This window comes from Bufo bufo, chromosome 3, assembly GCF_905171765.1.
Source record: "Bufo bufo chromosome 3, aBufBuf1.1, whole genome shotgun sequence".
NCBI classification, from domain to species: domain Eukaryota; kingdom Metazoa; phylum Chordata; class Amphibia; order Anura; family Bufonidae; genus Bufo; species Bufo bufo.
This window is the reverse complement of record NC_053391.1, coordinates 447533722-447550005: the sequence shown is the minus strand read 5'-3', so window position 1 is coordinate 447550005 and position 16284 is coordinate 447533722. Positions and strand designations below refer to the sequence as shown.

At 44.7% G+C, this 16284-nt stretch overlaps 1 protein-coding gene across 5 annotated transcripts in view; it reads right to left on the bottom strand.

The window, feature by feature from the left end:
- The window catches only part of GAS6 (growth arrest specific 6), a 94287-nt gene that overhangs the window by 43710 nt on the left and 34293 nt on the right, over positions 1–16284 (bottom strand). For all 5 annotated transcript variants that reach the window (XM_040425084.1, XM_040425085.1, XM_040425088.1 and 2 more), the window contains one exon: positions 14124–14186. In XM_040425084.1, the coding sequence (XP_040281018.1) occupies positions 14124–14186 (63 nt within the window). The remainder of the gene's footprint in view (positions 1–14123; positions 14187–16284) is intronic.

Genomic DNA, 16284 nt, shown 5'->3' with positions numbered 1-16284 from the left:
TAATGGGCAATAGAAATCAGCAGTAAAAGCTTAACTTTTTCACCTGGATAAAGTCCCATGCTGTTCCAGTGTCAGCACTACAGTACTTTTTTTTACTGGGCTGTGGCAATGACATCATGTCGACAATGTGTGACCAAGTGAGGTACTAGGAAACTACTGCATCTTTAAAAGGTGTTTTAAAAGACTTTTATAGTGATCAGTGGGGGTCCAACACGTGGGTCCCCTCGCCAATCAGCTGTCTGAGAAGGCACCAGTGCTTGCAGTAGCACCGCTGCCTTCTCACAGCTTAGACTTTCCCTAGGCCATATGACGTCACGTCACCTAGAAGTTGACATTCCCAAGTAGGTAGAGGTGGTTGGGAAGGGATTAACTGTCCTCAAAATTTACCAACCAAATGTTGGTAATTATACTTTATTGTGTCTTACTGGATGAGATCTTATTTGTTACCTACGTCTCCCTATGCCAACTGGCACTCTCTGCTAGGAGTAATGTCAAAAGTTTCTCACAGCCAACAGGTACTCTGCTATGGACTGCCTGTGTATAAAGCATGGTAAGGGTCAGACATTACAGAAGCACTCCCACAAAAATTGTTATACTCTGACCTGTTAAATGTATATGATGTAAACTGTAGTGAAGGTAATCCTCTTACCAGTGACTGTATTTGTGAGTAATAACCTCACTTCTGATCTTCAGCTGTGTCATGTGACCAACACTATGATCTCCAACTGACACAGGACAGCAAGTCAGTTACTTCTCGATTCATTCCTATGAGACTGACATTCAGCCTCCCATAGAAATACATAGAGAAACTGACACTCATCAGATGCTGTGTTATTTGGAGAGTCAAGGTTCGGGTCACATGACACAGCTGATGATCAGAAGGGATTTTATAAATAGAAATACAGTCACTAGTAAGAAGATTAACTTCACTACAGTTTACAACATGTACCTTTCTAACAGGTCAGAGAATAAAACTTTTGGGGGAGTACGTCTTTAAATTATAAGACAGCCAGGTGACAAGAGAGCCTGCTTTTGTCCTCCTGGATGATAGCTTATCTATATTCTCTATACTGAACAAACAGGGCAGATCTGCTGCAATCTGTTATATATCTCCCTGGATTCATTTGCTGACAGCAGATTTTGGTGCAAATTGAATCGGAAAATATGTAATAAATATGCTATGGCTTTACAGTTCACATAATTTTTAAAAGAACATAAAGGACAGAAAATGTACAAAATTAAATGTACAATCAAAACAGAAGTATTGGAAGTCACCTCCTATCACAGTATTTTCACTGACTGTAAGACAACTGACTTGAGAATCAGCCTCCCCCACTGCATTGTCTACTGTAGATTATGGTTCAACTGAATGGGACAAACACTTTACAGCCACTAAAAAGTGGATAAAGGGGCGCATGCGCGCAGCCTGAGGAGGAGGACATGCTTCTCTGAGCTCCGTGCCGCAAGCCGAACTAATCCCTTTTCAAGCGCCGTTTCAACAGCTCCACAAGTTTTCAAACTTGGTACTCGACAATCCGAGAATGTCCCGCAACAGAGAGAAGTCAAAACCGATGAGCACACCGTCGCCATCACAGACTTTACCTGAACTTTTTAGAAATACTGGGCACTCTGCAATGCTCCAGCTAGCCCCACCTCCTCCACTAACAGCGGCTGCATGCAGCAGCCACAAGGCCAACAAGGCCAGACAGAACTCTATGCTAACATAGCTACTCTATTTCGTACAGAACTTTCACAGGCAGTGGTGGAGTTTACACGTCAAATCCAGGATTTGGGGCAACGGGTCTCTGATCTAGAGACCCGCACTGATGATATTGCGGACGCATTAGGCACCGACAGAGAAGACATCAATACGCATGTGGCGCAACTGGAGGCGTTGGAACTCAAGATAGAGGTCCTTGAAAACCGTTCCCGCAGAGGAAACCTCCATGTAAGGGGTCTGCCCGAATCATATCTGGACTTACAAACCACCATGACAACCTTATTTACGGCCCTCCTGCCGCAAGCGGAGCAAAATCGCCTGAAAATGGACAGGGTCCACAGGGCTTTGGGGAAACCCCGCTTGAATGACCTACCAAGGGACGTGGTCCTAAAATTCCATCACCCTGAAGTCAGAGACCTGGTCCTGGCCGCAGCCAGAAATACCCCAGAGTTACCGGCCTACCTCCATCTGTGCACCTGTATGTGGACCTTGCACCATCTACCCTCCGTCGACGCCGAGAGTTGAGGCAGGTGACACAGGCACTGCAGAAGGCACAAGTGAAGTACAGATGGGGCTTCCCTTTCGCCCTGTCATTTCAGCTCAACTCTCGGAACCACACAGTCCGATCGCTATCGGAGGGTTTGGAGACCCTGCAGCGAGTGGGAATACCGCATGACGACCAGGACGGACCGGAGGCCGCTCCCAAGCCTCAAAGACCGGCTAGGATTTGGACCACGGTAGCACCCACATCCGGCACTGCCAACCGCTCACCCAAGACCTGAACTGCTGAGGCCTGGGTGCCATGATCTCCTTGATGGGCCGACGTTTATGTGCCATCGACATATTGAGACGCAAGTGTTGCCCTCTTTTTCAATGTTTTGTTTTTCTGCAAGCTTTTTAGTAGTTGCTTTATGCTACTGACTTTTGGAGTCCTATATCAGGGATTCGGCTTAGTGGACTTTCATGTCGCCTCATGTAAAAGGGTTGATGGAGTTGGAGGTTCGCGCCATTTCTGGGCGAGACTTCCTCTCACCCAACCCGCCATCATGTGCTGACTTGGTTCAGCTTTCGTTATACTATGCAGTTTATGTATCTGTTTTACTGTTAAACATTTTGTTTTATAATTCCTGTTCTAGAGATCACCCAATTTGCAGCTTTGATAAGGTCCTACATATATGTGAAGGGGTGAAGGTGGAGATTCATGAGATAGAGGACGTCTCCTACATTAGCGCACACGTGAGCTTCTCATACTACATCGGTAATGTATAAAATATTATCTCATAATGTGCAGGGCTTGAACTCGCCTAGAAAACGGAAGACAGCATTTTCTGTGTATCTGAAGCATAAACCTGACGTCCTTTGTCTACAGGAATCGCACTATACACCCGGGTCCCACCCGAAATTTTTTCACTCACAGTACTCCAGGTATTTCTCATCTACCTACCAATCAAAAAGCAGGGGTGTGATAACGTTGCTAAAAAATTCTTTCCCGATGTCAGTGACGCAATCGATCCTTCACCCTAATGGGAGATATGTTATTTTGTTGGGAACATACAGGGAGGAAACACTATGTCTTGTCAATGTATATGCCCCTAATGAAGACCCTATTTCCTTCCTGGGGGAGATGGGAACCATTATTGAATCCCTCACATATCACAAGATCATTTGGTGTGGGGACTTTAACCTCACTATTAACCTTGTATTGGACCGTTCGTATCCTTCTACCCAGCCACGCCCACGCTCACACGAGGTCAAGATTCGAAAGATCTTAGAGTCCTTAGCTATAGCTGACACGTGGAGGGAACATAATGGACCACAAAGGAGTTACACATATTACTCACCTATACATTAGTTATACACACGCATCGACATGATATTCACCTCCACGATGCTTCTCCCCTACGTTTCATACTCTAGACATATCCTCTCCTCCTGGTCGGACCATGACATGGTTTTGACCGAAATGGCTATAGCTGACCGTACTACTTCGGCTTGTGTGGAGACTAAATGAGTCCTTATTGACACACCCCGGACTGGTTTTGCGGATAATGTTACCTCTGAATCTGACCCTATGATAGTGTGGCTAGCCCACAAGGCTTTTATGAGGGGAAAACTTATCAGTGTAGCCTCACGCATAAAGCGGGAACGTACAGAAGCCCAAAGAGCCTTGGAGGCTAAACTTGAAAGACTGGTACGGGCCCATCAGAGATCTCCCTCTCTATATCTCCTGAAGGCCATTAAAGACACTAAATTGCAATTGAATGCTATCCTTTCTAATAATACAGAGAAAGCCGTACGATGGACGGCATTCTACTACTATAGATATGCAAAGAAACCGGATAAGATGCTAGCCTCCCAGCTTAAGGCAAAACAGAAAATAAACCAGGTCTTTCAGTTGCGTACGAGTTCGGGCCAACTTACCTCTAATCCAGACACTATACACCACATGTTTCGCACCTTTTACCAGAAAACTATACTCTACTCTACTCCCAGCACTCCCTCCGACTCCCACATTCAGGACTTCTTAACATCTGTGTCTATTCCCCGGATAACCCCCAAAACCTCATTAGAACTAGGTAGACCGATATCCAGTGACGAAGTTGTGTATACTATAAACAACTTGAAGATAGGTAAAGCCCCCCGTCAGGATGGTTTTTCGGCGCTATACTATAATAAAAATTTGCTCCTTTTCTCTCCACGCATATTTCTAATTATTGTAACCTCCTGCTACAAGGTCATACACCCCCAGCAGAATTCCTACAGGCCAATATTACAGTTATCCCTAAACCCAACAAGGATCCTCTGCACCCATCCAACTACAGACCCATATCCCTTCTTAATCTAGATAACAAGATATTTACATACATCTTGGCCCGTCGATTAAACAACATTTTGCCATATCTTATACACAAAGACCAGGTAGGGTTTATACCTGGACGAGAAGCCCCTGACAATATTAGGAAGGTTTTGAATCTCATCCAAGAAGCTAATAGGAAAACTACCCCTTTAGCACTGTTGGCTTTAGACATAGAAAAAGCCTTCGATTCGGTAACATGAGAATACCTCCACAAAGTCCTATCTATAATGGGAGTGGACGGCCCGTTTCTCGCTGCAATAAGTTCTTTATATTCTTGCCCTGAGGCACACCTTAAACTCCCCACCTCTGGTTAACTGACCCAAGCTTGGTATCACGGGCGCTTGCGGAAGACTGTCTTAGGGACCAAATCTCTGGGATTGGGAGGTTGCAGTAACCTTTGTCTGGTGACCTGGTGCTAGAAGAAGTAAGGGTGAAAGGGGGTGTTTTATGAGTCTGCAAAAGAGGGCCTTGAAGCAACGGTGGAGATATTGGATGGGTTCTACATATAGCAGTAATGCACGGACTAAATTTACAGGGATGGTTGTCTCACCGTTTAATTATAGAGGGGGGGGGGCGGGAGGGAGTTTAGGGTTGTTGGTGTATTAATATTGGATCCAGTGTAAAGTATGATCTCTAAACATGACAAATAAAAGAAAAAAATGTTTGAGTGTGTAGCTGGAAAACAAAATTGCAATATATTGTATTATGTAAACATGTACATGCTGATGTATATGATTCCAATGCTGTACTCTCAATATAAAATTACACTAAAAAAAAAAAAAAAAATCCCCACCTCCTGCCCATCCCCTATACGGATATGCAGAGATACAGGACAGGGATGCCCCTTATCCCCAGCCCTATTTGCCATGGCAATAGAACCCTTGGTCATCCATATTAGAAGCAGCCCTGATATCACAGGATTAACTGTAGAAGGGACGGAATATAAATTAAACTTATTTGCTGACGACTTACTAATGTCCGTTACTAATCCCATTATGTCCTTCCCAACTGCTGCGTCTATTGCAAACCTTTTCAGAGGTATCTGGCCTTAAAATTAATCATAAGTCGGAACTACTCCTCTGTAATATCCCTCCACAAACGAAGGAACTATTGCTACGAAATGTCCCTTTTCAACACAAACTACATTATATTGCATATCTAGGGACGCTGCTACCAACCAAAATTGGCCTGGTATATAGAACCAATTTTCCTCCAATGTACCGTAAAATCAAACATGATTTGAACTCTTGGGGCTCTCTACTGGTCTCGTGGGTAGGCAAGATACATATAATCAAAATGGTAGTCCTTCCGAGACTTTTATACTTGTTTAGGACGCTTCCAGTCCCTGTTCCCTCCACCGACTTAAAGTCCTTACAGAAGGACATTATGAGGTTCATCTGGGCTAACAAGAGACCACGCATCCCTAAATCAACAATGTGTTGGCACAAAGTACAGGGGGGACTATCAGTTCCAGATTTGCTGAAATATTATAGGGCAGCAAGACTGGCCCAGCTGTTCTTAACACATTTAGAAAGGAAGAATCAGCCACTTTGGGTAGCACTAGAGATGTCACACATGGCACCCTATACTTGGACTGCTTTGATATGGACAGTGCCCTCGTTACCACCAATCATCCGCACTAAATCCCTCTCATCACATTACTCATTACTCCTCTGGAGATCAGTTCGATTTAAATATAAATTGCAATCTACACCATCCCCATTGACACCTATATTTGGTAACCCAATGTTTCTCCCGGGTCTGCAACACACCGCTTTTACTTGGTGGACCAACAAAAACCTCTGTTCCCTACATAAATTCCTGCGACGGGGAAAATTGGAATCAACGGACGATTTTGTAGACAAACACTCCCCCCCAGGAGAACACTTCAATGTTAATAGGATATTCTCCTTTCTACAATCATTGATGGGATCCACCCAAATACTAGAATTTGCCCCTTTTGAAAGAATGATGGCTTACTCCCCATATAAACAGGGGCTTTTGTCCAGAATTTATGGACTGCTCAACATTCATCCAGAAGGGGTAAAACTGCCGTATATGCTAGCGTGGGAAAGTGACATGGGTACGGAATCTTCCATATCTAGGTGGCATCAGTGCTCCCAAACGCTTACGAAAGGCTCATGGCAGACCACACTGGCAGAAACCTTCATAAAAATTCTGCACAGAACGTACATGGTATCCCCTAAATGCTTCAGAGGATGTGACATGGACGGCACGATGCTACACATCTGGTGGAACTGTGTAGTGGTTAGGCGATTCTGAGATCAGATTTGTACTTTGACGACCCTGGGCTGCAATTACCCCACCACACTCTCACTGTTTCTATTAGGCGACAAGCCTTCATGGTCAACGTTCCCCAGATTTAAATTGTCGCAATTTATTTTATTGGCAGCGAGAATTCATGTAGCTTTCAAGTGGCGTACATCTTCACTTAGCTTCCAGGCTGTCCTAGACAGGGTTAATAAAATACTCTTGTGCGAACGATTGACGGCTATAAGAACTGACTCACTAGCCAATTTTGGGAAGATATGGGAACCTTGGTTGTCTTCCGCAAATTCAGTGGATCTAAGATACACCTTCACATTGTAATTTGATAGATGTGTGCTATGCAGGACTATTTACTCTGTGTTACTGGAGTGATCGCAGTTGTATTTCTAATAACTTTTGGCATTGCCTATATTTCAGTTTTCTATACAGACTGTAATAATGTATTGAAGTAGTTCTATTGCTATAATCTTCAATAAATGATTTTTGAAACTAAAAAGTGGATAAAGGTAAGAATGAGGCCTGCAGCCCCTTTAAACAGCTGATCAGCAGGGTTGCTGGGCATCAGACACCACCAATCTGATTTTGATGACCTGTCCTGAGAATAGGTCATCAATATCTGTAGGCCGGACAATCCGTTTACCATCTATATGTGTGGCCACTAGTATGATACTAAACTTTTTTGTGGATTTTCAATGTGAAATCTGCACACCACACCTGAACTTGGCCTACAGTTGAAAAATATAGTGCTGCTATGCTATTGTAGTATGGAAGCTATGGGTAGCACTGAAGATCCTTTCACAAATTGTTCAAGTCACCAAAACAATAGATTAAACAATTAATTGAAGGGTTATCAGCCAGGAGAACCCTTGTCCATATACCTTATACTTATCATCAAGACAGACAGGCGGCTGCCAGTAGTGTGTTAGCCCCAGCATCATTTGGTTAGTGGGTTATCCTTGCTGGAAACCTAGGGGTGTGCAATATGGCCTTAAATCTATATTGCGATATAATTTGAAGCATGTGCGATATATTATTTTCTTCTGTATGTATACAAAATACAAAACTTTAAGGCCCCTTTCACACGAGCGTGACGGATTAGGTCCGGATGTGTTCAGTGAAACTCACACTATTTTGCAAGCAAGTTCAGTCAGTTTTGTCTGCGATTGCATTTAGTTGTTCAGTTTTTTCCGCGCGGGTGCAATGCGTTTTGATGCGTTTTTCATGCGCATGATAAAAAACGGAATGTTTACAAACAACATCTCTTAGCAACCATCAGTGAAAAATGCATCGCACCCGCACTTCTATGGGGCCAGGGCTGCGTGAAAAATGCAGAATATAGAACATGCTGAGATTTTCACGCAACGCAGAACTGATGCGTGAAAAACGCTCATGTACACAGACCCATTGAAATGAATGGGTCAGGATTCAGTGCGGGTGCTATGCGTTCACGTCACGCATTGCACCCGTGCGGAAATCACGCTCGTGTGAAAGGGACCTAAGACATTTTTAATGTGTATTGTGTAAAATACACTGCTCAAAAAAATAAAGGGAACACAAAAATAACACATCCTAGATCTGAGTTAATTAAATATTCTTCTGAAATACTTTGTTCTTTACATAGTTGAATGTGCTGACAACAAAATCACACAAAAAAAATAAAAAATGGAAATCAAATTTTCAACCCATGGAGGCCTGGATTTGGAGTCACACTCAAAAATAAAGTGGAAAAACACACTACAGGCTGATCCAACTTTGATGTAATGTCCTTAAAACAAGTCAAAATGAGGCTCAGTAGTGTGTGTGGCCTCCACGTGCTTGTATGACCTCCCTACAACGCCTGTGCATGCTCCTGATGAGGTGGCGGACGGTCTCCTGAGGGATCTCCTCCCAGACCTGGACTAAAGCATCTGCCAACTCCTGGACAGTCTGTGGTGCAACGTGACGTTGGTGGATAGAGCGAGACATGATGTCCCAGATGTGCTCAATTGGATTCAGGTCTGGGGAACAGGCGGGCCAGTCCATAGCATCAATGCCTTCGTCTTGCAGGAACTGCTGACACACTCCAGCCACATGAGGTCTAGCATTGTCTTGCATTAGGAGGAACCCAGGGCCAACCGCACCAGCATATGGTCTCACAAGGGGTCTGAGGATCTCATCTCGGTACCTAATGGCAGTCAGGCTACCTCTGGCGAGCACATGGAGGGCTGTGCGGCCCTCCAAAGAAATGCCACCCCACACCATTACTGACCCAATGCCAAAAGGTCATGCTGGAGGATGTTGCAGGCAGCAGAACGTTCTCCACAGCGTCTCCAGACTCTGTCACGTCTGTCACATGTGCTCAGTGTGAACCTGCTTTCATCTGTGAAAAGCACAGGGCGCCAGTGGTGAATTTGCCAATCTTGGTGTTCTCTGGCAAATACCAAACGTCCTGCACGGTGTTGGGCTGTAAGCACAACCCCCACCTGTGGACGTCGGGCCCTCATATCACCCTCATGGAGTCTGTTTCTGACCGTTTGAGCAGACACATGCACATTTGTGGCCTGCTGGAGGTCATTTTGCAGGGCTCTGGCAGTGCTCCTCCTGTTCCTCCTTGCACAAAGACGGAGGTAGCGGTCTTGCTGCTGGGTTGATGCCCTCCTACGGCCTCCTCCACGTCTCCTGATGTACTGGCCTGTCTCCTGGTAGTGCCTCCATGCTCTGGACACTACGCTGACAGACACAGCAAACCTTCTTGCCACAGCTTGCATTGATGTGCCATCCTGGATAAGCTGCACTACCTGAGCCACTTGTGTGGGTTGTAGACTCCGTCTCATGCTACCACTAGAGTGAAAGCACCACCAGCATTCAAAAATGACCAAAACATCAGCCAGGAAGCATAGGAACTGAGAAGTGGTCTGTGGTCACCACATGCAGAACCACTCCTTTATTGGGGGTGTCTTGCTAATTGCCTATAATTTCCACCTGTTGTCTATCCCATTTGCACAACAGCATGTGAAATTGATTGTCATTCAGTGTTGCTTCCTAAGTGGACAGTTTGATTTCACAGAAGTGTGATTGACTTGGAGTTACATTGTGTTGTTTAAGTGTTCCCTTTATTTTTTTGAGCAGTGTATATTTTTCCAAACAATGTAAAGATGAAGAGTAAGTGTTAGGAAAACACAAATTTCATACATGTCCCCCAGAGGCAGTGCCATCAGCCCCATGTCATTTGCTGTCATCATCATACATGTCCTTCAGAGCCAGTGCCATCAGCCCCATGGCACTTGCCATCATCATACATGTCCCCCAGAGCCAGTGCCATCAGCCCCATGGCACTTGCCATCATCATACATGTCCCCCAGAGCCAGTGCCATCAGCCCCATGGCATTTGCAATCATCATCATACATGTCCCCCAGGGGCCTAGAGCCTGTGCCATCAGCCCCATGGCATTTGCCATCATCATCATACATGTCCCCCAGGGGCCTAGAGCCTGTGCCATCAGCCCCATGGCATTTGCCATCATCATCATACATGTCCCCCAGGGGCCTAGAGCCTGTGCCATCAGCCCCATGGCATTTGCCATCATCATCATACATCTCCCCCAGAGCCAGTGCCATCAGCCCCATGGCATTTGCAATTATCATCATACATGTCCCCCAGGGGCTCAGAGCCAGTGCCATCAGCCCCATGGCATTTGCCAATTGCCATCATCATACATGTCCCCCAGAGCCAGTGCCATCAGCCCCATGGCATTTGCCTTGATCAGACATGTCCCCCAGAGCCAGTGCCATCAGATCATCCCCATGGCCATCCTTTGCAAATAGACCACACCCCGATCCTCCACCTCCACCCCCCCCCCCCCCCAGAAGAATTGCTGTTATTATACTTACCTTTCCTGCAGGGTGCTCGGCAGCAGCTGGCTGATGGAGTCCGCAGGTGTCGCGTACAGCGCAGTGCGGACTGCAGAGTTGGGAGGCCACGGAGCGGTGAGTGAGAAGCTTCTTCAATTCACTACCGCTCTGTGGTCATATCGCGGTCCGGCGATATAGAAAAAATCTGTATCGTTGCACAAATTCATATCGTGCATATCGCCCACCCCTACTGCAAACCCCTCTTATAAATTCATTTAGGTCGCATGTGCATTTTACTTGTCTACAGTTTAGTAGATCTTCTAGAAAGTCTATGTTCAGGAGCTTCACACGTAGCAGTCGAGGAGTGGTCAAAATCACACCGGAAAAATTAGTTTTAATGCAGTTTGATGCAGAAATATGTTACAGAAGCAATCTGGTGGCTGTAGTTGTGAGTAATCCACTCCCTTCTGGTTCTCACAAAGCATTGCTTGTGCAAAGCATGAACATTTGTTTTCTGGTGCAAACTGTGGCAGTATTTAGTGCATTTGATCAGTAAACCTTCCCCTGTGTCAGAGTCAGAGTGTTAGTCACATGATGAAGCTAAGGATCAAAAGGCAGTGGAATACGCAACTACAGCCACCAGTAAGAAGATTACCTTGACTCCAACTTCATGTACTACATCATGTACCTTCCTATTAGGTCAGAGAATAAAAAAATAAACAAAAACATTTGTGGGGCTGCTTCTTTAAATAAATGTGTTTCGCCTGTAAAAAGTGTAGTTCCCCTTTATAACCACACCTCTACTGTTACGTGTGAAGACACAAGGGTCTCTTCTAGCAGAAAGCGAATCTCTCGTCAGGAGCAGCCTCTCTGCAGTCAACAATGCAGATTGGAAGCCTTATTTTGCAGCTGTGCCACGAGTTTCGGGGAAAGGAGGAAGGAACTGGTGAATCAGTGTGGAATGTGAGATATTTGCTGAATGAGCTTTTACAAGTGAATATTGAGCAAATTCCAATATCAACAAAATATCTTGACATAAGCGAGAGCCACTTATAATAACAATTACATACAGAAGCACTGATTTGATATCCTACTGTTTCACACTGTTTTCTGGATCAAGTCATGTTTTATACCAAGTTAAACAACTGGGGCCCTAGTGGATAAAAATACGGACTGAAAGACATCCGCATTGAATTCTTCCAACTTCGTGTTTTATCAGCATTTGGCCAGTATTCATCATCATCAATTAAAAGCTATAAACTAATTTATCTGGTGCATATTTTTTTGCCTCAGATTTTAAAGGAAGAATTCCTGCGAATCGGTGATAAATATATTTTGGAGGATAACCTATTTGAATACAAATCTATTTGATGTACACCAAATGCCCCAAGACGGTGATATAGATGACAGATTATAAACATTATAAAATAACTTACTGGTAGCAACCAAGGGAAACAATTTCTATGAGACTATACTTGGCCAACACTGCATTAAAATGTAATACAGTGGGCCAGGTTTACTAACACTGTATAATAGTAAGAGTGTAAACTCAGACAGTCTTAAACTGAGCCAGATTTATCATAGTGGCCGATTTGTCACATCTTTGGACTGTCTTGCCACCTAGTTCCACACTAGTGCATAGCTGGTTACTACCTTTCCCCGTCGAAGCCCATTGACTATAATGGGACCTGGCAAGCATCCGGCCTGTTTCCAGAATTAATGCCGGGAGAAGGCCAGACAAAAAAAACACTGCTTGCAGTGGTAGCTGTCGGGACGAATCCCAGCACTAATGCCGGAAACAGGTCGGTTCCCAGCAGAGTCCCATTATAGTCAATAGGGCCATGCACATTCCAGCTGTTCCGGGTGTGATTGCAGTGGCCAGGTTTGGGGTGGCCCCAACGTTACACTGGGTCCCCCGGACACTGTTGAGGTGTCACCACGTGTTGCTGCTCTCCAATGTGAGGTGCTCTCCAATGTGAAATAAGTCCAGAGAGTCAGGATCTACAGTAAACCAGGGTGCTTCTTTACTGGAGGGATTCAGGTGCAAAACAATAGAGAGGCATAGGACTGGCTTCTTCAGTCTCCTCCCTGGCAGAAGAAGGGTTTGATGCTGAGGAAAGGCCTAAGCTAGCTATTCCTCTCTCTCAGAAGGCTGGCATCCTGGTCAAGGGCCCACGGTCTGTAGCTCAGTAGTCTGGGTGGCTCCTTGGTCACAGGGCTAGGGACCCATGGTCTGCGGCTCCGCGTCCCCATGTCAGCATCTTCTTCTGGTCACTCATGCAGACTGGCAGAGTCTCCTCTTCCAAGCACTGTTCCTTAACTGCAGCAAACTAGGGGCTCTGACTGCTCTCCTTATATACAGTTTTAGCTAGACTGGAACCTTCTAGTGGGAGGGGTGGAGTGGAGAAGCTCAGCACAAACAGATACATTGTAACACTTTCCGACTCTCAGACTTACATTACAGCTTCAATGATACTCAGTGGCAATGATACAGCAGTATTTCCAGACAAAAACAAGTTTCCAGACATAACAAAGCTAAACCAGACAGTCACAAGGTCAGTCTGTCTGGGTTTGGCGGTAAACAAACTTTTTTTTTTCCCTCCAAAACATGGTCTTCTTCAAACTCTATGGCAGCTGTGGAAAATTACCAGCTTCTCAAAGTCCTAGCAGTCTCTTAGTGTTCATTAACCCTTTCCACAGAGATATGTAAACACAGTGATAACGAACAGGATATATTTCACACCATATAAAATGCAGTTACACAGTATTATGCCTAACTCACAAGTCAGTGTTTTGGTCAGTGATCTTTATCAGTGATTGTGAGCCAAAACCAGGACTGGAGCCTCCACAGAGATACGATATAATGGAAAGATCTGCACCAGTTCTGTGTTTAGAGCCGCACCTGGTTTTGGCTCAAAATCACTGATGGAAATCACTGATCAAACACGGACGTATGAATGAGGCATTAAAAAGTGCAAGTTAACCTTTTCAAGTGAAATGAAGTAAGAAGTTTATAACTTTGCATAGGGAAAATAGTCCAAACGTCAAAGTACCCCCTGCTCCAGGGCACTAAGCGATGGACTGTGGTAGAGGAACAACCTGTTGGAACTGTTTAGTGCTAGTGTGGAACTAGCCTTAGTTGGCTTAGTTTTATTTCAAAAATTCACCAAAATGTTTGCACATGGAGACACATTTAACCCATTATCTTTTTCTGTTAAGCCATAGCCCTTGCCAGATGCAGGGCAAAAAGGTTAGAAAGAGAGTCTAAAATGCATTGCACAGCATGTATGCCAGTTTTTTCACAAAGTTTAACAAAAAAAATTGATGCTTTTTTAATAGTAGATCTGCCTCAGTGGGTCAAAAACAGTTTTTCAAGGTTCACAGAGGACCAAAAGTGTTTGAAGTAAAACATAAAACATCACTTACTGTGGATACACGTAGAGAGGCCTGGATCTTTCCTGTCTAAAAACGAATACCTCCGGATGCATTCTGAAAAAGGAAGGTTTCATATCATGCAGTCAATTCAATATGGTAATTTAAACATTAATTAACAAAGCATGGATGCCCAAACGAGTAACACAGATTTAAAATGTAACACTGACTACTAGAAAAAAAAAAAAAAAGATAAAATTACAACAACCTAAACACAACAGTGGAGGTAAAAAGCTGCATTTACATGCTGCATTTTTGGGGACAAGCGATGGCGGTCCTCACAGATTCATTGTTTCTGGGCCGCAGATTGCTCTTTACACAGCACAATCTGCTGCCCAGAAACGCTGATGCCGCATGAAAGATCATTTCAACCGATGAACAAGTGCATTTCTCATTCCTCAGGTGATCGGCAGCACATTTACATGAGCAGATTTTCAGGAACATTCGTTCCTGATAATCTGCCCGAAAACTGTGCGGTGTAAATCTGCAATGTTTCAACCCTCATTGGGTCTTTGTCAATCCTTCACACAGACCCATGAGGGGTAAACATTTATCAAGGAGTTTTTCCATGGGTAAAAAATTGGATATCAAGAAAATCTACATTGTACATTTGCCATAGTGCCCTGGTAAGACAAACCACGACTGTATATTCCTTCAGTTCTTCCTAAAGCAAACAGCAATTTTTCATGTCACTAAAGAACACTTGTTGGAGAGCACATTTCATAATTTGCTTCAGGCCCCTGGGGAATGTCATTGTACTGACGGGCATTAGAAGCTACTGTAAATGAAGAATGTTGCTAGAAGAAAAAAATTCTACTGCATTGTTGCCGTTTCAAACAGATATAATTGTGTATAACCTTTTGTCTGCAGCAAATGTTGCATTTAAAAATTTGCTAGATTTGAGATGTCCCAGTTGAAATCCAAGGTCATACTGCCTTTGTGTAGATGCACTGTGCCCAAGTTAAACATTTCAATGGTCTCCTTCAGTTCAACGGTGTCTTTCTAAAGGCCCCTGTCACGGTACCTTCTGTGACAGAGGTTAGAAGATCGGAGAGATTGACTGCACGTGAGGTTAACTGACAGTCTCTTGATTCTCAGTGTTGTGGTTGGGTGCAGCCCGTGGTCATTACAGCTTTCCCTACTTCGTTTGGTCTCACACTTTATACCATGCAGTTGATATTCTTTGCTTAGAGTTGGAAGAGTTGTGTGGTCCTTGCTTGTGTTCCTGCTCATCCATTTTCTATAAGATAAGATGTACTGCTCTTTGTATTTGGTTGTTCCCCTGTTCTTGTTACTAGGCCTCAGGGAGACGCTGGTTCTTCACCTGGGAAGGAACCAGTAGTCTCATTCCCTGCCACTACCCAGGGCATTTCAGGGCTCCTAGGGTCTAGGCTCCGGCGTATATGTGTTTTCCCACCTTCAGGGTCTATACATACTAACAGGAGTCAGTGCCAGGTTTAGGGGCTTCGTAGGAGGTGAACTTTTCCCTCTCCCTAGCCTTGAGGCCTAGTTCTGTGTCCCTCCCCTGTATTCGTGACATTCCCTTTACATGGCCTGATGTACTAAGCGTTCCTTCATAACAACCGACTGCTCGTCAGTGGAGAAGAACTGTGCATTTACATGCAGCGATCTCCTCCACAGTATGGGGAGGAGCAATGGCTAATGCCATTACTTGTCCCCATACAGAATCCCTGTTTAAACGGCACAATCTGCTGCCAGCAAACAATTTTTTAGGTGCCCGCATGAACAATCCTATTACCTAATGAACAAACGTTTCGCTCGTGCATCGGGTAATAGGCGGCACCTTAAGGCTACTTTCACACTAGCGTTCGGAGCGGATCCGTCTGATGTTTCATCAGACGGATCCGCTCCGATAATGCAGACGTTCGCATCCGTTCAGAACGGATCCGTCTGCATTAAAACTTAGAAAATTTTCTAAGTATGAAAGTAGCCTGAGCGGATCCGTTCAGACTTTACATTGAAAGTCAATGGGGAACGGATCCGCTTGAAGATTGAGCCATATGGTGTCATCTTCAAGCGGATCCGTCCCCATTGACTTCCATTATAAGTCTGGACGGATCCGCTCGCCTCCGCACGGCCAGGCGGACACCCGAACGCTGCAAGCAGCGTTCAGGTGTCCGCTCACTGAGCGGAG